Source organism: Nothobranchius furzeri, chromosome 5 (assembly GCF_043380555.1).
Source record: "Nothobranchius furzeri strain GRZ-AD chromosome 5, NfurGRZ-RIMD1, whole genome shotgun sequence".
NCBI classification, from domain to species: Eukaryota; Metazoa; Chordata; class Actinopteri; order Cyprinodontiformes; family Nothobranchiidae; genus Nothobranchius; species Nothobranchius furzeri.
In genome coordinates, this window is record NC_091745.1 from 9,170,459 (window position 1) to 9,192,797 (window position 22,339).

At 43.8% G+C, this 22,339-nt stretch overlaps 1 protein-coding gene across 2 annotated transcripts in view; it reads right to left on the minus strand.

The window, feature by feature from the left end:
- setd1a (SET domain containing 1A, histone lysine methyltransferase) overlaps positions 1-19,531 on the minus strand; it is a 31,986-nt gene extending 12,455 nt beyond the window's left edge. Inside the window, exons 1-15 of one of the 2 annotated variants that reach the window (XM_015948768.3) lie at positions 19,451-19,531; positions 18,278-18,422; positions 18,095-18,193; positions 15,872-16,142; positions 15,481-15,611; positions 14,681-14,931; positions 11,198-12,866; positions 9,565-10,533; positions 7,188-7,355; positions 5,277-5,361; positions 5,047-5,186; positions 3,423-3,462; positions 3,155-3,338; positions 2,973-3,016; positions 1,541-2,829 (exon numbers count right to left, since the gene is read on the minus strand). In XM_015948768.3, coding sequence (XP_015804254.3) covers positions 1,541-2,829; positions 2,973-3,016; positions 3,155-3,338; positions 3,423-3,462; positions 5,047-5,186; positions 5,277-5,361; positions 7,188-7,355; positions 9,565-10,533; positions 11,198-12,866; positions 14,681-14,931; positions 15,481-15,611; positions 15,872-16,142; positions 18,095-18,193; positions 18,278-18,415 — 5,478 coding nt within the window. In that variant the 5' untranslated portion in view covers positions 18,416-18,422; positions 19,451-19,531. Of the gene's footprint in view, positions 1-1,540; positions 2,830-2,972; positions 3,017-3,154; positions 3,339-3,422; positions 3,463-5,046; positions 5,187-5,276; positions 5,362-7,187; positions 7,356-9,564; positions 10,534-11,197; positions 12,867-14,680; positions 14,932-15,480; positions 15,612-15,871; positions 16,143-18,094; positions 18,194-18,277; positions 18,423-19,168; positions 19,298-19,450 lie in introns of those variants that run through there. The other variant, XM_054740229.2, reaches the window with a different exon arrangement.
- Positions 19,532-22,339: the final 2,808 nt, after the last annotated feature.

Below are 22,339 nucleotides of genomic sequence, written 5' to 3' on the forward strand. Positions count from 1 at the left end.
AAAATCATATACTTTTATTTTTTTAAATGACCAAACTGAAAAGAACTTCTAATAATCTGTAACACAGAACATACAGCTAGAGCAAACTGTTGTGAAAATGGTAGAGGCCAACCAATATATAAGGCCAATATATTACATTGTTTCTATATTGGCTGAAATTATTTTTAAAAGCTGCAAATAAATAAATAAATAAATAAAAATAACTTTTTTTAAATAAAAAAATCAGGCATCTGTGTGACCAACTGCCACCACTACTAGACTGAAGAAAGGACCCGAAGGACCCCAACACACCAATTTTTTAATGTTTTGAGCTTGTTTTGTATGTGAAGTTCAATAAATAATCAGAGATTTACTGACTTACTTCATTTATATTGCACACAGTGTCTTTCACAATCAATGTGCTGCTAAAACGTATATATAGGCCTTAATAATCGGCAACAAAATTCTTTAAAAATCAGCATTGGCCTTTGAAAAAACTCATATCGGTCAGCTTCTAGAAAATGGGGGGGGGGGGGGGGGTAAATAAATAAAAAAATGTTTTTAGGTGTGTGGATGCACGCGGGGTTCAGGGACCACAAAGAGAAGGCCTGCAGGCCGCCTATTGAGGACCACTGCTATAGAGGACTGATAAAGCTCTCATTTATTATCGTCTCTGCTGCAGTAGTGGGAATATCTCACATTGGCTACATTCACACTGCAGGCAAAAGCGCATCAAATCCAAGTTTTTCTCATGTGTGACCCATTTCTGTTTTTTTAACAGCCAAAACAGCACCGATCAGACTTTTTCAAATCCAATCCAAGTGACTTTCATATGTGGTACTGAATCCAATACGTATCCTGATGTTTTTGAAAGCAACTTCAGTCTGAACGATCATGTTGCATCAAATCTGCCTCCTCTATCACTGATCATCAGAGGTGAGCACGTGTGTTCACGTTTCCGAGAAGAAGTGCTGAAGGAGGGATTCAGAGGTCTGTCTAGACGTCCTGTCAAGTTTTGGAACTGAAATGATTATTAAATAGAAGCGAGTATGAATGGAGGGTGCTGCTGGAGCAAAGCGTCTCCCCGGTCACTGTCAGAGAGGGCTGGGGTGTTTGTCCATGAATGAACGTAGCATCGGAACATTTCCTGGGAATACTATTAAGGTAGGATGGTGGGAAAGGGGAGTAAAATAGTTTCCAGGTGTGATCCTGAAATTACGGATGAACTCTCAGTGAAGGCTTCCACCTCTCCACGACTCCACTGAGTGTGACTTCTTATCTTCTGCGCATGCGAGTCACTTTGGGGTCATGAACCGTTTACACTGGAGAGTGTTTGATGTTGCATTTCAGTTATAATGCGTGCAACCATACAAAAAAATAATCGGAATTAAGCATCAAGACCTGCAGTGTGAACAAAGCCAAATAGACACTGGTCTATATAAACCTAAACAAACTATACCAGCTTTTATGACCTTAATAAAAATTGTGCACAAAAAATAAAAAAAATAAAGTTGTGAGAGATTGCAGAGGATGACTCAGCCATCTGCAGGAAACCACGTACCTCTAGTTTCTGCTTCCTCTGCTTCTTGCCTGCCGGCTCCTTCTGCTTCCGTGAATGGTGTGGCTCAAGGTTTTCTTTATCTTTTCTCTTCCTCTTTTCACTCTTGTCATATTCAAGTTCTAAACCTTTCCCAGGATAATGTTTCTTCTTTGGAGATGGCGCTGCAGCTGCCACGTGGCTCAGATCATCAGAATCACTCAGCTCTCCCGCTGAAGGCAGGTAGTCTCCAGCATACAACCTGGACGGTAACGCCTCTCCAATCACTTCCTCTGGAGCCTCAAGGACCCCAGAAATAGAATTGAGGTCTGTCGGGACTAAGATGGAGGAATCTTGTCTAGAGGAAGCCTTTTTGGAAGTGGATGGTGCTACGAGTAAAGGAGGTTTGCAGTAGTTGTGCTCCAAAAGGACGATAACACCTCCAGGACTTACAAGCAAAGCCAGCGACTCTGGAGAGAGGACATTTCCTTCCATTTTCTGCTCTTCTGCTTCATCAGAAGTTTCTGTCTCCTCAGAGTCCCCAGCATCTGGGTCCATTTTTAAGGCTACATCAGCCAGCACAGACAGGTCAGCTGTGGAGGCCGAGGACAGCTGCAGGAGGCTGGAAGCTCCCACCTGCTCTCTAAGTCTTAACCTTAGCTCACTTTCCTCCTCATCCTCGTCATCCTCTCTGAAGGAGTGACAGGAAGAAGCAGAAATGCTGGATGTCCGAGGTCTGCCTCTGGGCCGCTTGACAGAAGGTGGTGGAGGGGCCTCCTCAAAGGCCATCCTACACATAGAAGCATGGTCCAATGGAAGGTTCTGCACCGTGCGGCATATCATAATAGGGGCGGGAGATCTGGGAGAGTCTTTGCCTGCTCCCCGTTTGCTGGGAGACTTGACAGAAGTTGTGTGCGTGATAACAAAAGGTCCCTTTTTGGTCTCCTCTGAATCCTGGGCTCGTCCAGGAGGGGGGACAATGAGGGCATTGCCTTCTCCTGGTTTTGAGGCGAAAGGCAGAAGCTGGATTCCTTGACTGGGGCGACTCGAGGAGGGCGGCGCAACAGTGACGGGAGAGTCTGAAAGCTTGAGAGGGAGGACAGGGGGTTCACCCGACAAATGTGAAGATGGAGACAGTGGCACAGCAGGCAGGTGTGTTTTGCCATCATTCTCGTCTGTGAATGACACGGTCTTTCTGCGTTTCTTGAGGGGGGGCACAAAAACACTGGGGGATGAAGGCCGCGGGAAGGAAGGAGATGAAGGATGCTTGGACAGTGCTGTCAGTTTATCCCCCTTGTTGTCTTTTATAACACCTGAGGAGAAAAACTGTTTTAGGAGACGCCCTGAACCAAAACTTGAGTCATTTTAAAACACAGAGTGAACATTTATGGATGATGCTTCACTAGAAAGCTGAATTTTCCTGATAAGCACTTTGTTAATGATGAAGATGTCTAACCTTTTTTGATGTCCATCTTTGGAACTGCAGCAGCAATATTTTCTCTAAAGTGAACAGGACAACCATTTAGTTTTGCATTAAAACATCAAATATAATTAAAATGTATTGTTGTGCACGAATAAGAAACTATGCTTCAGCACATCTCCCTCCAGAGGACGGGCGCCAACGCGTAAATAACATACTTGTCATCCTCCTTCTCGGTTGTGCTGTCCATGGTCGACTCATCCATGGAGTCTGGACCGGCACTTTCCACCAGCTCTCCCTCCTCTTCATCTTCAGACGAGGATGAAGATGATGATGCTGAAGAAGAGGAGCCTTCAGAAGACGAAGAGAGACTCCCGTCATCACTGTCACTGAGGCCTTCATCTACGAGGAAAAAAACATGAACCAACTGATCATTTAAAAGTAAATAACTACAGTGTGGTGGGACTGATCACGGCTTTACTTTACCATCAGAATCCTTCTCACTGCCCATTTCTTCCTCATACTCCTACAAGCAAAGGAAACGACCGTTACTAGGCCACTCCAGAACGTTATCATGAAACTGCCATCTAGCTTAAAACAAGATTTATGAGTGATAATTATATAAAATGCCTAAATATAAAATTATAAATAAGTCAAGTATTTTTTATTAAGAGTCAAATGTAGCTTTTTATTGTGTAGGACAGTGGCCCTCAATTCGCAGCCCGCGGGCCACGTCCGGCCCACGACCCCTCTCTTTGTGGCCCCCAAACCCCGCGCGCACCCCCTACCCCCACCCCCGACAGCCGACCGGGTGGTAACAAACTAACTAACAAAAAGCCAACCTCAGCCCTCCGCCTCTCACCTGCATCACACCCAGGCTCATCAGGCTCCCCCATCCCCGCAGCCTTCTCCCACCCACACTCAACACCATCACACCCAGGATCAGGCTCCCCCAGCCCTCCGCCTCTCACCCGGAGCAACTCCAGCAAAGGAGAGTGTCCAACCCCTCTCAAGGACTTGGGTTCCAGAGCCAATGCTATGTGTCGAGGTGAGTCCGACTATATCTAGCCGGTACCGCTCAACCTCTGCCACAAGCTCCTGCTCCTTCCCCGCCAGCGAGGTGACGTTCCATGTCCCAAAAACCAGTTTCCTTGTCCGGGGATCGGACCGCCAAGGCTCCTGCCTCGGTCTGCCACCCAATCCACATTGCACCAGACCCTTCATGTTCCTCCTGCGGGTGGTGGGTCCACAGTTGGATGAGCCCATGTATCCGGCTCGGGCTGGGCCCGGCCGGGCCCCATGGGCGAAAGCCCGGCCACCAGGTGCTCGCTCACGGGCCCCAACCCCAGGCCTGGCTCCAGGGTGGGACCCCGGTAACCCTCCGGGCCGGGTACTCCGACTCTTTGATTGTACATCCATGAAAGATCCTCTGGCTTTTAAATCTGTGTGTTAACTGATGTTGTTTTGTATTTTGCTGTTTTTTTAGTTGGTTTCCTATATATTCTTTGTTTTTATCTTTTTTAGTTTAGTCTTGTTCAGCACCTTGGTGACATAATATATGTCTGTAAAGTGCTTTTATAAATAAAGATGATGATGATGAAATAGTACACTTGCACTGATTTCAATTGTAAAGTGTTTTCCCTTTTACTAATGCTGTTTTATTACGATCATTGTTTTAATTCGGGACCAGTTTGCTTTGAGTGCAATACTAAAGTAGTGAAGCGGCTCTCACACGATCATTTTAGACCAATACGGTGCATTTAGTAAACAGAAATCCAGGGTCTTTGGCACTCATTTATTCAGATTTCATGCATGCATGTGGGTGGGTGGATGGATGGATGGTGCATCATTTTTATGTCAGTGCTAAACAAACATTTTCATTGTTTTGTAATTGACTTATTGCGATGCCTTGATTTTAATGAGGTTAGTACACATCAGTCGTAAATGCTATGGATCTAATTCTTGACATAATCATTTATTTCAGTGTTCCGGTTTTCAGCCTTGGTTTCCTCATTTTCGTTTTCGCCCCAGTATTTTCATTTTGGTGCACCCCTAATTGTTACTAAAGCCCCTCAAAATTCAAAGAAAAGAAACAGATGAAATCAGGAACCTTTTCAGTTGACGAGCCATCAGATGTTTCTTCTCCCTCACTGTCGAGTTCCCAAGGTTTACGAGTTCTTGGCTTCTTCTTTCTCCTCTTGCTGTCCCTTTCAGCTCCGCGCCTGTCTGCCTCTGGCATCCTGTCTGCAGCTGGAAACCAGACATCCGTTTTAAAGTTAATCACAGCAGTTTTAATAACTCATCCTGTATTTAAGGAGTTTTAACATCAACCAAACAAACATTCGTCATCTTCATCTGGAGGAGTTGATGGCCGAGGCCTCTTCATGTCCACCTGTTCAAACTCCTGAGGTTCTTTCCTTTTCACCTGCACAGTTAGAATGTACACAAAATTCTCTTAGCCACACACAATTAAATTAAATTAAACAAAATCTGAACAAGCTGCATTTATAATACATTAGATATTGCATAATAACTAGGACAGGTTAGACTACAGGAACAATGTGATTGTGGGTAAAACATTACTTGACTGACTGCAGTAAGAGTGTGTAGCTCTTCAGTTTAACTGGTACTGGCATTATCCTGTTCCACATCAACATCAAGTCAGTAAGTGTTTAATATTGTGCTATACCTGATTTACATTAGTATGTCTGTGCCCTTTATGCTGCATAGCTGTGGAAACTAGGAATGCACCGAAATGAAAATTCTTGGCCAAAACCAAAAACGAGGATGCTGACAGGTCTGAAGCCTGGTTCATGCTTCTCCGTCAGCTCCGCAAGGGACAGACACGCACGGATTGACGGAAGCGTTTTGCTCTCATGCTTCTCCGTCTCCTGGAGAGTGTTGCAAAGCAACTGCCCACCAGGACAACAGAGGGCGTAGCGCTGTTCTGTGGTATCCTGTCATGTATCCGGTCCAAACTAGTGTGTTTATATTGTGTTTTTTGTATATAAGAGTCTTTTTAACACAAACAAATTTGTCCCTCATTCTCCTCCACATCTTCATGCGCTCGCCACCTCTAAACCCACGTTTCCTGTCATTTCCGTGCACAAATAAAACGCTTGCTGCATATCTTTTCACTCCTCCAGTCACGGGAGAATTAAACGTTCATATTTTAGAGTTTTTTCGCGAGGTATTCGTCAATCTTCTCCGTGTCTACCGCTTGTTATCCTCGGCTCTCTTTGTTTTTGAGGGCGCAATGGTGGCGCTGTAGACAACAGCGGCGTCCTGACCAATCACAAGCTTGCGTTCTCCGTCTCGACTGACGGATGTTTAGAAAAGAGAGCTCGACTCCGTCCGTCCTTGCGGAGCTCTCCAGCAGCTCCGCAAGGCCGTTGCGTGTCTCCGCACTGGCGCAGACGGAGAAGCATGAATCAGGCTTGATCCTTGTTGACAAGGCTCTGTCTGGTGATGGCCGACTCTGATTCTGAAGAGTAATGTTCACCCTCTGATGAAGACTTTCACTCGTCCAGTGAGGAAGAAAGAGACGCAGCTACAGAGAGTCTGTGCTTCATGAGAGTAAACACGCTTCACACACATGATCCAAAGCTTATTTCACCGTGTTCAGGGCGTGGTGGGTTTAGAGAGGATGGTGAAAACACTGCTAATAGTGATGTAGAGGGGGGGCAGACGCTAGATGTGAAACCGAAAGTAAAAAGTACTTCATAAGTGATGCGAATATTCCAGCGTTTGAATAAAAGAGGATTTCTAAAAGGGGAAAATTTTACTTTTGAAATAAGAGAGAATGTATGATTGTTATGAAGCAAAGAGCAAGTTGTCACGAGAGATGAACGAAAACGGGGTTTAGCCGTGTTTTTTCTGTGACTTTTGTGTTTCGGCTGAAAACCCAAAAAGCACTTTTGGGTCAATTTCGGCTGAAATTTTTCAGTGGCCAAATTTTGGGTGCATCCCTGGTAGAAACCCAAAATTTCCTTTTGGTTGAAGGTTACAATAATAGCTTACTGCCTTCGTGTGCTCACCAGAAATCTTTATTATTTTTCTTCTTCCTTTTCTCTAAGTGTATGTGCTGCTGTAGCAAGTGAAGTTCCCCACTGTAGGATTAATAAAGTATTTTCTAATCTATTAGTAATTATTACATTAAATATAATAAATATTAAATTAAATCACAGATTTAGTTTGCTACATGATTCCTAAAGTAAAAAGTTAAAGGTTTTGGCTCTGCCACTCAGTTACCTTAAAGGAGGGTAATCGAAGAGCTCCTCTAAGAGAAAAGCCCTCCATGCCACCGCTCTTTGCCCAATCCACAAGAGACGTAAGGGGCTCCCGTGGACGATTGATCTTTTCCTCCTTTTTCTCATCATCCCGTAAAGCAGACACTCCCCTTACCATAGTCTGGAAAGGCTAAAATAGAAGAAAACCAAACATGTTTATGTTTATTTATTTGGCAGACGCTTTTATCCAAAGCCACGTACAATTTTTTTTTTTAACCTATAGGGCATGTTGTGATCTGTGGGGGAAACCGGAGTACCCGGAGAAAACCCACGCATGCATGGGGAGAACACGCAACTCCATGCAGAAAGACCACAGCCGAGTTTCGAACCTGCAACCTTCTTGCTGCGAGGCAACAGTGATAACAACTGCGCCACCATGCAGCCCATATATATATATATATATATATATATATATATATATATATATATATATATATATATATATATACACACACACACACACAGTGGGGCAAAAAGGTATTTAGTCAGCCACCGATTGTGCAAGTTCTCCCACTTAAAATGATGACAGAGGTCAGTAATTTACATCATAGGTACACTTCAACTGTGACAGACAGAATGTGAAAAAAAATCCATGAATTCACATGGCAGGATTTTTAAATAATTTATTTGTAAATCAGGGTGGAAAATAAGTATTTGGCCAACAACAAAAATTCAACTCAATACTTTGTAACATAACCTTTGTTGGCAATAACAGAGGTCAAACGATTACTATAGGTCTTTACCAGGTTTGCACACACAGTAGCTGGTATTTTGGCCCATTCCTCCATGCAGATCATCTCGAGAGAAGTTTGTTTTGGGGCTGTCACCGAGCAACACGGACTTTCAACTCCCTCCACAGATTTTCTATGGGGTTGAGGTCTGGAGACTGGCTAGGCCCCTCCAGGACTTTCAAATGCTTCTTACGGAGCCACTCCTTTGTTGCGCGGGCGGTGTGTTTGGGATCATTGTCGTGTTGGAAGACCCAGCCACGTTTCATCTTCAAAGCTCTCACTGATGGAAGGAGGTTTTGGCTCAGAATCTCACGATACATGGCCCCATTCATTCTGTCCTTAACACGGATCAGTCGTCCTGTCCCCTTAGCAGAAAAACAGCCCCAAAGCATGATGTTCCCACACCCATGCTTCACAGTAGGTATGGTGTTCTTGGGATGCAACTCAGTATTCTTCTTCCTCCAAACACGACGAGTTGAGTTTATACCAAAAAGTTCTAGTTTGGTTTCATCTGACCACATGACATTCTCCCAATCCTCTGCTGTATCATCCATGTGCTCTCTGGCAAACTTCAGACGGGCCTGGACATGCACTGGCTTCAGCAGCGGAACACGTCTGGCACTGCAGGATTTGATTCCCTGCCGTTGTAGTGTGTTACTGATGGTGACCTTTGTTACTGTGGTCCCAGCTCTCTGCAGGTCATTCACCAGGTCCCCCCGTGTGGTTCTGGGATTCTTGCTCACCATTCTCATGATCATTTTGACCCCACGGGATGAGATCTTGCGTGGAGCCCCAGATCGAGGGAGATTATCAGTGGTCTTGTATGTCTTCCATTTTCTGATAATTGCTCCCACAGTTGATTTTTTCACACCAAGCTGCTTGCCTATTGTAGATTCACTCTTCCCAGTCTGGTGCAGGTCTACAATTCTTTTCCTGGTGTCCTTCAAAAGCTCTTTGGTCTTGGCCATAGTGGAGTTTGGAGTCTGATTGTTTGAGGCTGTGGACAGGTGTCTTTTATACAGATAATGAGTTCAAACAGGTGCCATTAATACAGGTAACGAGTGGAGGACAGAAAAGCTTCTTAAAGAAGACGTTACAGGTCTGTGAGAGCCAGAGATTTTCCTTGTTTGAAGTGACCAAATACTTATTTTCCACCCTGATTTACAAATAAATTCTTTAAAAATCCTGCCATGTGAATTCATGGATTTTTTTTCACATTCTGTCTCTCACAGTTGAAGTGTACCTATGATGTAAATTACTGACCTCTGTCATCACTTTAAGTGGGAGAATTTGCACAATCGGTGGTTGACTAAATACTTTTTTACCCCACTGTACATATAAACCTTTCCAATGAAAGGTTTATATATTTATATATATATATATATATATATATATATATATATATACCTTTCCAATGAAAGGTTTACCAACAATCAGTCCCACACTTGTCCTGAAGTCATGTGGAAAATGCTAAGAGAGAGAACAATTTGAGGAAAATATGGAAGTATACATCTGATCAGAAAATTAGACTGGAAGTTTTTGTCGCTAAATGTGCATTTGTAACTTCTACCCAAAGATCAGAACAATCGTAAACAGATGAGCCCTTACCTTGGCTTTGGTCTCCTTCCTCTCCCACCACTCATCAAACGTTGCAAACGCTACGTTCTCCACCATCTTACGGTTTAGGTCCCTCTGCATGATGTTCTTCATTTCCTGGATAAGCGTGGCCAAGACCATCTGCACCGTTGCCTCATGTGGATTCTCAGCCAACATGGGCATCTGCTCCCCGGGAACGCTAAACTCGTTCCCATCTCCGGTCAGCATAGTGCCGTAGCCAGGAGGGGGCATGTAGGAGGGGTAATGAGGAGGTAAGACGTGTGGTGGCCAGCCAGTGTGGGGAGGGGGTGGTATCTGAGTATTGTGGGGATCGTGGTAGGGATAGGACATATGAGGGGGCATGTACCTGTGGTCTTGGTCAAAATGAGCACCTGCCCCACTCCCCTCCTGGTCCATGTAGGAGTGATGCGTGTGAGGAGGTGGCATTGAGTGAATATGGTAGGATGAGTAGTCTGCAGTAGCGGCCTCACCTGGACCTGGTGTGCCGTTGGATGAAGACATACGCATCTGCTGTAAGCGACTTAGCATGTGTGTCTGCATTTGGAAGGACATCGGTGCTCCACCACTGTACTGGTTCATCAGTTCCATCGAGCTGGCGTAGTCATACATGTGGTGAGGCATAGGAGGGGGATACTCAGGGTGCAGCTCCATGTGGGGAAGGGGGGGAATCCCTGGTGGAGGCGGAGGCTGAAGGGAGTAACCATGAGGGGGAGGGGGAGGTAAATGAGGTGGGTAGGAAGGTATTGGGAGGTGCATAGAAGTGCCAAAGTGCTGCGAAGAGTCGGGTGGTGGGGAGGACGAGGGGTCTGCTGTTTGTGACGGTGCAGCCTGAGAAGAGGACGGTGAAGATCCCGAAGCGGCTGATTGCTGATGGGTTGCTGTTGTTGTTATAGTGGTTGTTGTTTCCTCCTCCTCCTCGTCTGAGATCTCCATGTCCTCCCCAGAAGAATGAGGAGAGGCCTGACAAAAAGAAAACCAGATTATGGTTTACAGTTAAAAAACCACCCGTGTGTTTGTGCACATTCCACAGCAATAACCGCATTTAGGAAATTCACCTCCAGGGAGACCGACCACAAAATCCAAGGAAAACAGATCAAACTTAAGACTGTAACGCTGTCATTAGCAGCGGTGTACTAGACACGTCGTCTCTGAACACTAAATACATTTTCTAATGCGACTTTCATAAGAACACGTTTGAAATTCACATGCAAGTATTAGACTTGTCCACAAGAGGGCGATGTTATTAAAACAACTACGCAATACAGGAGTAAAACGAACAAGTTAGCTGCACATTTCAGGCTCCACAGACTTTTAGATCGTCAGTCTCTCTGCACCTGGACAGAGCTGAAAACTTTGCAGCAGTATTATCATCTCGCCAAGTCTTTTAAAACTTGCTCTAGATTAAAATGATCTCCATCATAAGGTGTACCAAGAGCAAAAATAAAAGCAGAGAGATGAATTACGAGGCTAAAGGATGCAGCCGTTTTTGTTTCTAAACAAATGTCATTTTATTCTAGTAAATGAATAGAAGTTAAAGTGGATTTTAGACCACATGGTTTGCAGCAAGTTACTTTGTGTTTCAGTGTGGTTTTAAACTGTAACGTTCTAAAAGTCCCTGTCCTACCTGACTCTGCCCATTAAAGGGTGGTGTGTGAGCTCCCGTTCGGCTCTCTGCATCAGCAGAACCCGGCTGATCGGACTCTTGTTGTGACGTCCCGGTCCCAGCAAGGCTAACCTGGGGTTGAGGTTCTTCTGGAGGTAGGATAAGGGGAGAATGAGTGGAGGGGGGTTGTGTATCTGCTGAGAGAACAGTTGGGCTCTTCCTCCCCTCTCCCCTCTTCCCCTGTTTCTTTCCTTTGTGGCCATCTTGATCTCGCTCCTCTTTCTTCCTGTGTTCTTTCTCTCCACTGTCTCTTATGTGCTCCTGTTCCCCTGTTGCTTTACCTGACCCACCTCTTCGATCGACTCGCTCCCCAGCTTTGGCTCGAAGCTTGTCTTCTTTCCTATCGTCATCCTCTTCCTCATCAGAGGCGAGGAAAGAAAATTTCGCCTTTTGCTCTTTTAAGAGCATCTCAATGCGAGAGTCAAGACTGCTGCTGTGGTAAACAAACGGTAAACTCTCATTAGTGGAGTCGGGTTCTGGGGAAGAGGAGTCCCGGTGAGGAGGCGGTGGGGAGCTGGAGGAGGAGGAAAGGTGATGAGGAAGGGAGGCCGAGGAGGGAGAGTTAGAGGAGGAGGCGATAGTAGGGTGGACAGGAGATGAGGGTGGGGGAGTCTTGGGTGGAGCAGGTGGAGTGCTAGGATGACGTTTGGGCTTTGTCCACTGCTCTTCACCAGCAGGACTGTCCTGGTTGAAGTCCAGTGATCCTAGCGTGTCAGCGACAGCTGCCGCAATAACAGAGGCGGGTGGAAGTGGAGGGGGAGGAGGAGGCAGGGCACCGTGATGATCGGCGTGGTAGCCTTTGTCAGCACCTGCTGAAGGCAGAGAACCCCTTTCTGCAAGGCCTGTTGCCCCTGGGCGGGTGGACCCGTCCGATCCCTGAGGAGGGGTTGGAGCAGCCTCTTTAGAGGAGGCGTAGGCAGAGTAAGATGATGGAGGAGGAGACATGCTGTTCGAAGAGGAGCGATAAGAGTTGGAATTGTATCTGGGATCAGAGCTGTTGGAGTAGTCGCTGTCTCGGTCCCTATCTCTGTCTCGGTCCCTGTCCCGATCGTGGCTGTTTCTTCTGCGACTGCTGCTTCCGTGGTGGTTGTGAGAGTGGTGGTGGTGGTTGCGGTGTCTCTGGTGGCTGTGGTCACCTGACCGGGAGCCGAGGCTGTCGCGCCGGTAACCCCGATCATCTCTGCGGTCTGAATGGTGATGGGAGTGATGGGAATGGTACTTTGAGGAAGAGTTTGTGTCCTGCTGGTGATGGTAGGATGACCTTCTGGAGCCAGTGCCCCCTGGTCCATACCTCCCCCCTGAGTCTCTTTCACGGTCTCGATCTGACATTGGAAGATGGTCATGCTGATTGGAAAAAGGTGGGGGAGGCATTGTGGAGTGATGTGCTATCTGGGGCCCTGGTCCTCCAAGATTAGGGTAGGGGGGGTAGCATGGTGGCTCGTTGGGACGATAGGATGGAGGGTACCCTGGGCGACATCGATGGTGCACTGATGGATCCTGTTCATCGGGGTAACGAGATACTTTGTATCCTCCGACAGAAGACGAGACTGCAGAAGATGAAGATGATGATGGTAACATGTCCTGGGGGGGATAGCCACTGCCCAAAGGGCCTGGATTATAGCCAGGATGTCTGCAAGACAAAGATTAGGTAAAACAGTTATTCTGGGGATTTACATACATAACAACTCTGCAAAGCTCTCTTTACTTAGTGCCTCCGACGTCAAGGACAGATGAGCAGTTAATACAGCTGTTTAAAGCGACCGTTTCTGTTTAAGTAACTAGAAAACAGGTTTACGAGCTCATCAGATGCTTTTATGTTGTTTCTATTGCGCCTCCAGGTACAATTAAGGTCTGTTGTATTTTATTCTGTTTCAGAACTTGCCAAACACCAAAATATGTGTATTTTAGTTTATTGGTGCCAAACATCCCTTTACTGCTCAGCCACACAATCTGCAACACAACTAAAGAGAAGTTCCCGAGGGAGATTTTTCTAACTTTATCATATTTGTGAGCCGATTTTCCCCTCTTGCAAGAATCTACAAGAGCGGGTTGAGTTTTGCGCTGAGCGTCGTGTGGTACACAGGGGGTTACGAGAGGAGATAAACACCATGTGACCAGCAACCAATTAGCAAACATTTCTGGCGTGTGATACTTTGCTCGTCCCTCGTGAGTGTATCACACTATTGAAGTGGCGCTGCGAGCAGCTGCTACCCAAAAGTACCAGAACCGCTCACGAGTAAACATGCATCAACACGGCTCACCAGCTATTTCCTTATTAATGCACATAGGTTGTTTTTTACACTTTGTTTTCCACACACACTGACAAGGATTGTCAAATTAAGCTGATAAAACATTGATTTACTTTCTTTCGTTTTCCTCATCCAACCCCCATAAATCCCTGTGTCTTCCTACAGCACTCCCGAAGGACAACAGACATCAATAACAACACAAAAAATAGTCCGGCATGTTGTGTAAAAACTGCTTTTTTTTAGCATATTTGTCGGTCCCACGTGTTGCTACCAGACAAAGTGTGAGCACATGACTCGTGAGATTTGCTCAGCAGGGAAGTAGTGCAGTTTGAGCTGAAGCTGAACGCTACGAGTGAAAAAGTCGCACGGTGTCCGCCCGGCTTAAGTTGTATTATTTAGGTCAAAGTTCCTCAAATGAAAACGATACCAAAAGCTAAAAATGTCCATTGGCGCCTAGCTCGCCTTAAGCCGATTTTGAAAAGGTCGCATTTGGAGACTGTGAGACATGCTTTTATTACCTCACGACTGAACTATGCTAACACACTCACTATTAACTGGGACTCCAGTGTCAGCCCTAAATCGTCTGCAGATTGTGCAGGATGCTGCAGGATGACTTTTGACAAGTGCAGACAGACATAGCCATGTGACCCCGGTTTTGGTGCACATTCAGGGTTAAATTTAAGATCCTGCATACAAAGCTTTGAATGGTCTATCGGTCTTACTCACGCCCCCTTTATGCCGGTACACTCGATACGTTCAGCAGACAAACTGATGCTCTGCACCCCGATAATGCGCTGCAGGAGAAGGGGGGAGCATGTAGCTCCCACACTCTGGAATGCACTGCCACTCACTATCCATTGGTGTCTTCAGGTCAGGCCTGAAGACTAAACTTCATAATCTGGCTTTCAGATTGTGATTTTTATCTTTCCTCTTTTGCTGTTTTGATCTGCTTTTATTTTGTCTGTTGTATCTGTTTGTTTTATTAGCATTTTATGTTTCTGTTTTTATGTTGGTAAAGAGCTTTGGTCAGCTGTTTTTAGATGTGCCATATAAATAAATTTTGGTCTCGTACGGTATGGCAAGATTATTTTTTAAATCCCAAAACATAAATGTTCATAGTAATAAAATATATAAAGAAGGAAAAAACTGAAGAATAATTTTAACTTTTTCATTTTTTTTTTTTATAATAACTAACCGGTTGCTGGTGTAGCCTGAGTCTTGAGAGAAAGGAGTCCCAGATCTAGAGCTGTAAGGAGTTCCTCCTCCTTGAGATGAAGCAGAGGAGCCAGGGGTGAAAGGACCAGCTATGGATGGAGGGGGGGTGTCTATTCGCTGGTCACTGAAGCCAGTATCAGCAGAACATGGTGTGATGTTTCCTGATGTAAGGGCTTGGACTCCTGCTGCCAGAACAGCAAGCTCACTGGAAAGCCTCCGTCTGATTTCCAACTGCAGTGGAGAAAGATTAGGATCAAATTTTAGATTTTGGAAATCTAAGCAAGCTGTTTACATTATAACACGACACATGCTGGCTGACTTGAACCAGAAACAAATCCCCTGTGAGGATTTGGAGTCTGATTTCCTGGTATTTGGACATCTCGCCTCTGATTGGCTAACAGCAACATGACTACCACTGGCTGTTTGCTCTACAAAATGGATGTTTGCTAATGCTAATGGTTAGCTTCTGCTAACTAAGATGTTCAATGCTGTTTGCTGGACGCTAAAACAACAGCCTTCCCCGTCGTGAGCCAAGATGGGCGAGTCCAAGTGACCACTTGACAGAGCGGTCAGGAGTTTCACCGTCTATTTTCTATCAGAAGCTAATGAAGGAGATAGATGTAAGAGACTATTTTCATGTTCAGCCCGCACAAAAAACACAGACTGACTGATTATAATCATAAATAATCATTAAAAAGGATTTTTAAGTGACCCACTCCTTTTAACTGATAAACTGAATGACAATAAATGATTATTAAGACATTTATGCTGCATTTGTACCGTGTCAGGTTGGGACTGTGTTGGGGTTTGAGGCTGAATGCTGTCTGCCAAAGCCTTCCCTCCCAGAGGCACTGTCTGAGGAGTGTAGGACCCGTTGACTATCAGATCATAGTACTTCTGTCTCTGCTGACCTGCAAATACAATTATAAAGATCAGTGTTTTACATTATTCTTCTCAAACAAATTTAACAGCTTGTTCCATTTTTAAGTAAATAAAAAAACTTGTAACTCGTTTAAAGTACAAATTCTTCACTTTGAAATGCATGAATGCATTTAACACCTAAAAAATTAAATTCTGTTTCCTCAAAGATTACAGCTTCAGGGTTATCTTGACTGTGTTTGCTGACCATTTGACAAATTAAAGGTTCCTTAGAGGAAATGTCTTAGCTTACCCTTTATATCCAGCTGTGCATGAATGATATTACCCATCACAGAGGTGTTGTGCAAATGCTTGACAGTGTCCTTAGCCCCTCTGGTGCTGGTGAACAACACCCTGGCAAGGCCCAAGTGCTTTCTGGTTTTGGGATGAAAGAGAATTTCCATCTCCTCCACTTCACCAAACTTGGCACACATTTCTGCCAAGAATGGCTCCTTGATGTTGTCATTGAGTCTAGCGAAGGTCACCTCTTTGAGGGGTATGGGGCCCACATAGAACTCATCAAGCTGTATCAGAAAAAAATGTCCTGGTCAGATTAAAACGCATAGTCATTCCAAAACAGCAGGACAATCTATGTCTGGTCGCTAATCCACCAAGAGCTAACAGCATCAGCTTCACACAGACATGGTTGAGCTAGTAACATGCAACCTACATCTGAAAAGCTTTAATCCAGCGTTCAAAAGACTATCACAGTTTACAATGATGTACTGACATTAGCATCACATGGCTTATAGAGAGAACAAGTGGCTGACCACATTTAGCTATTGACCCTTTGCACGTGACGTCACGCCACTCATGTGACCGCCCCCTTCGCCATGATGGACGGCAAAAAGACTGTTTACACCCGTAGAAACTCCAGTGAAGTTAGTCAAAACAAGCCAGTTTGTAGCCTTTTATGGCTTTTATTTAGTTGATTTGACACTAAAATGGTTTTAGCTTGCTGCGTGGTCGGCTGCACTAACAGACAAGGACGTAAACTCAACTCGTTTTGTTTTTTTAATAACTTTGATGGAGACTGAGGACGGAGATGAACTGCAGCGATCAATCAAGCTGACTAGCAGGCCTCAGATTAGCAGCGAACATGTTTTTACCGGGTAAGATTAACAATCATTTATTTCACGAGGAAGACAGGGACAGGGATAAATGTCAAGTGTTTATTCAAGTTATTGATAATCCTGATGGATGGGTATTTCACCACGGAGGCTGCGCTCCATCCACTGTAGTGTAAAGCGAGACAATTATTAACAATATTAAAGCTCTGATGTATGATTACGTGTGTTAAAATGATGTTATTTACTTATATGAGCGTCGATGTTCAGAGATCTTCTCATTCCGGTGTGAGAGCAGCAGCAGAACCCGGTAACACCACCAGCAACAGAAGCTGGTAGGGATCCGGACTTTTTAAAAATCAGCTTTGGTGTAAAGTGAAACGCTGTTTACAACATAAAATTATAAATCCAGCGGGGTGAATTAGGCAAAGTCAGCAACATTTTGCATCGGTGAACAGCTGCAGAGAACGTAAGCTAACGTTGGTAAGCTAGTTAACATACCGCTCTCTATGAGCCCCCGCTAGATGCACTACCTCTTCTGATAACTGAACTGGGCATGAACTAGTTGAAGGAAGTTGGAGGAGTTTTGTTTTTGTTTTGATCGCAAAAACAATTTCAGGCTCGACTTTTCCCTTTGTTTAGTAATCGTGTCGCTCACTGTTTACATGCTTTTGCCGTCCAGCATGGTGGACCCACGTGATTAGGTGGCGTCGGTGCAAAGGTTTAATAGCAGCTTCCAATAGGTCTCAGTGACTGTTACTATTAGAGCAAGTGTCTCTCTGTGTTAACAAAACAACTAAATGCATTTCTGTCATCATCTCCTGAGCTGAAGCTGCACTATGGACCACTGACTTCGTTGAGTTTTCACTGATTCCACACATGCTTTAACTCATTGTGTCTTTCACTACCTTTCCATAAGCTGTTGCTTGGCAACTAGCATGACCTTTTCTCTCCAGTTATATCCAGCTTTATTTTGTTTTCCAAGTCAACAATTTCTGTCTCAATGCTTCTCTCAAAAATTTAATTTTCTTTTAAAAAATTTGGAATTCAGTTAATATTGAATGTGATCTTTTTCCTTGATTATTAATGTGATTATCTTTAATAAAATGATATTTCATACAAGATGGCTTAAAGAGCTAGCCTAGTGAACTAGACCAAATTCTCGCTTTTCAAAGTTTGAAATGAATAATAAAGTTTAAATAATACATTTATTTAGTCTGGCTTGCCAGGCCACTAAAGAGCTGCTGAAATGTGTTTTAGTGTCAAGTTAAGAACAGTTAATTTCCATATTGGAAGCATTGCTGATTTACATCAGTCAGTTCTTCATCTAACTAATAGTGCTTGTACCAACCTATGATTAACAGGTTCATAATTAATTAATAGGACAAATGGTGACCAGCTATGCTTACCTTGAATTTTGGCACTGGTAGGGACAGTTCAGTATACCTGGACCATAGTCTCCGAGGTCTAGGATCCCGGAGGTCTCCCACAGGAGGAAATCCAGAGTCCTGAAAACAAAGAAAGACTAATGAGCTAAAAACAGTTTTGAGAAGATGCACATTATGAAGAGAAATCCCTCAAATGAAACTCACGGGCACACTGAAGTGTACTCCATCATATCTGTAAATCTTCTGGGTAACACGCCTGATGGCAGGGTCTTGAACGAGTTTGTAGCTTTCCCACTGCAAACTGACAGCTTTTTGTGATTCTGTCCCACTGTCTGGATCCATCCTACAGCTGAACAGAAATGGGAAAGTTTAAGAACCAAATCAGAAACTACTGCATGAAACAAAAATCACCACAGAAGCACAACTAAGGCAAAAGAGGGCTGAAGGCATTTGAACCAAAAAAAACTATACAAGCTACATTACTAACAGACTAAGTTAGTCTTGGATGATGGCAGCAGACGCATAGGATGAAAACCTAAATAAACGATAAGCTGCGTCACACCCATTAGACAACTTTTTAGAATACTTCGTGATTACGATACATTTTAAGTTTTGAGATAAAATTTGGTTTTAAAGTTATTATTGATATGTTGTCGGCATCAGTTAAGCTGCCGTCTCCTGTCAAAACAATGACTAACGTTACGTCACTGATCAAATCGTTCAGCTAGCAACCTGCTGCTAGCAAAGGCTAAAATGCACAAACTAAATATAAAGAAATTGCGCTAGTTTGTATAAAGACAAAATTAATACCACATGCAGGTAATTCGCGTTTCAAATATAATTCTCAGAACCACAGTTATTAACTGCTATTGATCGAGATAGCCTTAATCGATTTAATATAAATGTCTTGTCGTTTTAGCCAAAGCAAGTTAACGCTACCGTTGGCTAATGGCTAACTAGCAAGATCAGGTTAGTTTACATTCTGATCTTCCTAACCGTACCACACAACGTGTTTACCCTGTACAATTTATATTATGCACATCTCTATAACGTTTTACTTAATTTGCCTTCGGTTGATCTAAATTCAGACCCCACCTCTTGGGAGACCTACTACGCGCTCATCCGAAAGTAGCAACCCGCTGCTAAAGTGTAGGCAGCTACAGCCAGGCCCGCGAGACGAAGAAGAAAAACACTGGGTCACCAACAGAAACAGAGCACCTCCGACTCAGAATTAAGGCCAAACCGGTGAGCTAAAACAACATCACTACTATCCCGATAGTTAGTCGATACAGCAACGAGCTCTTGCAAGCGACCAAGCCATTGTTTTCTCTCTAAAATCCAAATATTTGTTGAGCGAGCGGCCATCGCGTAACCAACCTGAAAGCCTCGCCTGCTCTCCATCAGTGTATGCTAGTACAGTCTACAGTTCCTGACTAGCACTTTCTTCAATAACGGATACTAAACAAATAAAATACAGAAGTAATGAAATTTCAATTTGAACAAAAATCAGTTATATAAAAAATATAATTTAAAAATAATCATTGTACACGAATAAAATCCATACATTTTTACTAGATGCATGCTTGAATCAGCTTATATTACTCCAAGATTAGAAAAGGGACTACAGCTTCCTCTACAGGCCGAGTTGTTGAACGTGAAGCTTCACAAAACTAAAGTAAATAACACTTTAAAAACGTTTTATTCCGTTGAGATGTGATGTTGTGTTTGTAGGTTACTCGTTTATGTATTTTAATTGCTTGTCTCAGTGATTTAGATTTTGTGAATTTCACATTAATGTAAAAATAAAGGTTCATCTTCAAATTGCAATATTTTTGGTAAAAGATTGCCCGTACTACGCAACAGAGACACTAATAAATCTATCTAAATTGTGCCTAATGTCAATGTTGATAGAGTAGTGGACAACCCGTAGAATTTCCTGAGTGCTAATTAATGACTTCACAATAAAACCTAATCGGCGTGCCCAAGAATACATATTGACTTAGTGAATATATGATTGAATCTTCACCTAAATTTATCATTAGTAAATAAATATAACTCCAAAAAAGCTTTTTTCACAAGCAGACTTTTTGCATCTACTGAATTCTTTACACTGGACAAGTTCAAAAGGTCACACTTATCTCTGGCAAACACAACCTCCATGGAGGTTCACTAAATCTGTTACCAATCAGAAAAGAGAATGCAGGAAAGCTGAGCGATAAAGTAACCTACCATATCACTATGAAACCTTCTAAATCCAGCTGCGCACTTACAACTCTGAATTAAATAAGGCGAGACCAGCCTTTTTCTCCAAAGTCATTGGTGATAATAATTCTTATGTCCTTGACAGGCTTGTGAACTGGGCACAGTCAGTTGATTTCAATCATATCTTGAAGGCAGGGGTTATGTTTTTTCTATTGGTGATCACAAAGCTGATCACCATAACATGTGGGGTCCCTCAAGGCTCAATATCTGCACCACTGCTCTTCAGTCTCTACATGCTCCCCTTGGGTCAGCTCATACAATAACAATGTAGCTGCCCCTGGTACCATGAAGAAAAGAACAGAGAGCCTCGGTGTTTAAACTTTTATTTGTTTCTCTGGTCCAATGGCTTGGACTTCACTCCATGAGTTGCACCTGTCGAGGCTCTCCGTTCTTTTCTTCATGGTGCAAGGGGCAGCTACAGTGAAAACTTGACCAGTGTCCAGTGACAACTCGCCACTACACTCAGCATCCTGCATCAGTGGAAAACCTACCATTGTCCAGCTTCTAGAAGGACCTGTTGACACAGCAGCTCGAGGCGGATACAGCTTGGTGCAGATTCACCATAATTGTCTCTTTTCTTCCTTCTTAAGGCTTCATAAACTGTGAGTAAAGGAGTTTTCTCATGCCACAGGCTTCACCAATGTTCTGCGCCATTACATTGGTGTGTTCAACTTGGAGTTGGAGCTTAAAACAAAGGTTAAGGTTTTCTGATTGAGAAAGATGGACAAACAACCTCTCAGAGCAAGCTCAAGAGAACGTAAGGTAGCTGAAAAGGGTAAAGAAATGCAAGAGCAACAAAATTAAGAAATTTTATAAAGTCTTTTATAAGGCATATGACACATGGAGAGAGTTTGCTAGAGAAACAAGGACAAAGCTAAAAACTTTCTGTACAACTGAGGATCTTGATGAACTGCAGAATAATATCGAAACTAAACGAACGGATCTTGATGAACTGCAGGATAATATCGAAACTAAACGAACTCTAGTGCACAACACATATAAATCTCTTTGTCAAGGTAATGCCACAACCTCAGATGTTGATTAAAAAAATGGATGCTTGTATCGCTTTGTCTGCAGAAACATGTGATTTGATAAGTAAACGTTTAGAGGAAGTGGATACGGTCTTTAACAACCAACTAGAGAAGGAACATGTGAGAATGGCAGTAAGTAAAAAGGAGTATAGCTCTATTCTTGGGAGAACAGAAAAAGGAACGGTGGTCTCAGACTGTAAGGAAAGCAGAGTATCTTGTTCAACCTCTAGCTCAAAATCATCTCATGGACAATCCTCTACCGTGCACCATCTTGCCACAGGAGTCCCCCAGGGCTCTGTGCTAGGACCTCTTCTCTTTGCCATATACACCTTTGCCATATACACCACCTCACTGGGTGAGATCATTCGATCACATGGCTTCTCCTACCACTGCTATGCAGACGACACCCAGCTCTATCTGTCATTTCCACCGGACGGCCACACTGTCTCTGCAAGAATATCAAACTGTCTCTCTGACACATCAAAATGGTTGTCTCACCATCTCCAACTCAACCTCTCTAAAACTGACCTACTTGTCATCCCAGCAAAACCATCCATACAGCACAATATCTCAATCCAAAATGACTTCCTATCTCTGACTCCTTCAAAGGCAGTTCGAAATCTGGGTGTTGTGATTGATGAACACCTGACCTTTAAAGATCATGTTGCCTCTGTTGCTCGTTCATGCCGCTTTGCGCTGTATAATATACGGAAGATCAGACCATACCTAACACAACATGCTACCCAGCTCCTGGTGCAATCTACTGTCATCTCCCGCCTCGATTACTGCAATGCCCTTCTAACTGGTCTTCCAGCCTGTACTGTGAGACCTCGTCAAATGGTCCAGAACACAGCAGCGCGTCTGGTCTTCAATCAGCCAAAAAGAGCACACGTCACCCCTCTGTTCATTGAGCTCCACTGGCTACCGCTAGCTGCACACATCAAATTCAAATTGCTAACACTAGCATACAAAG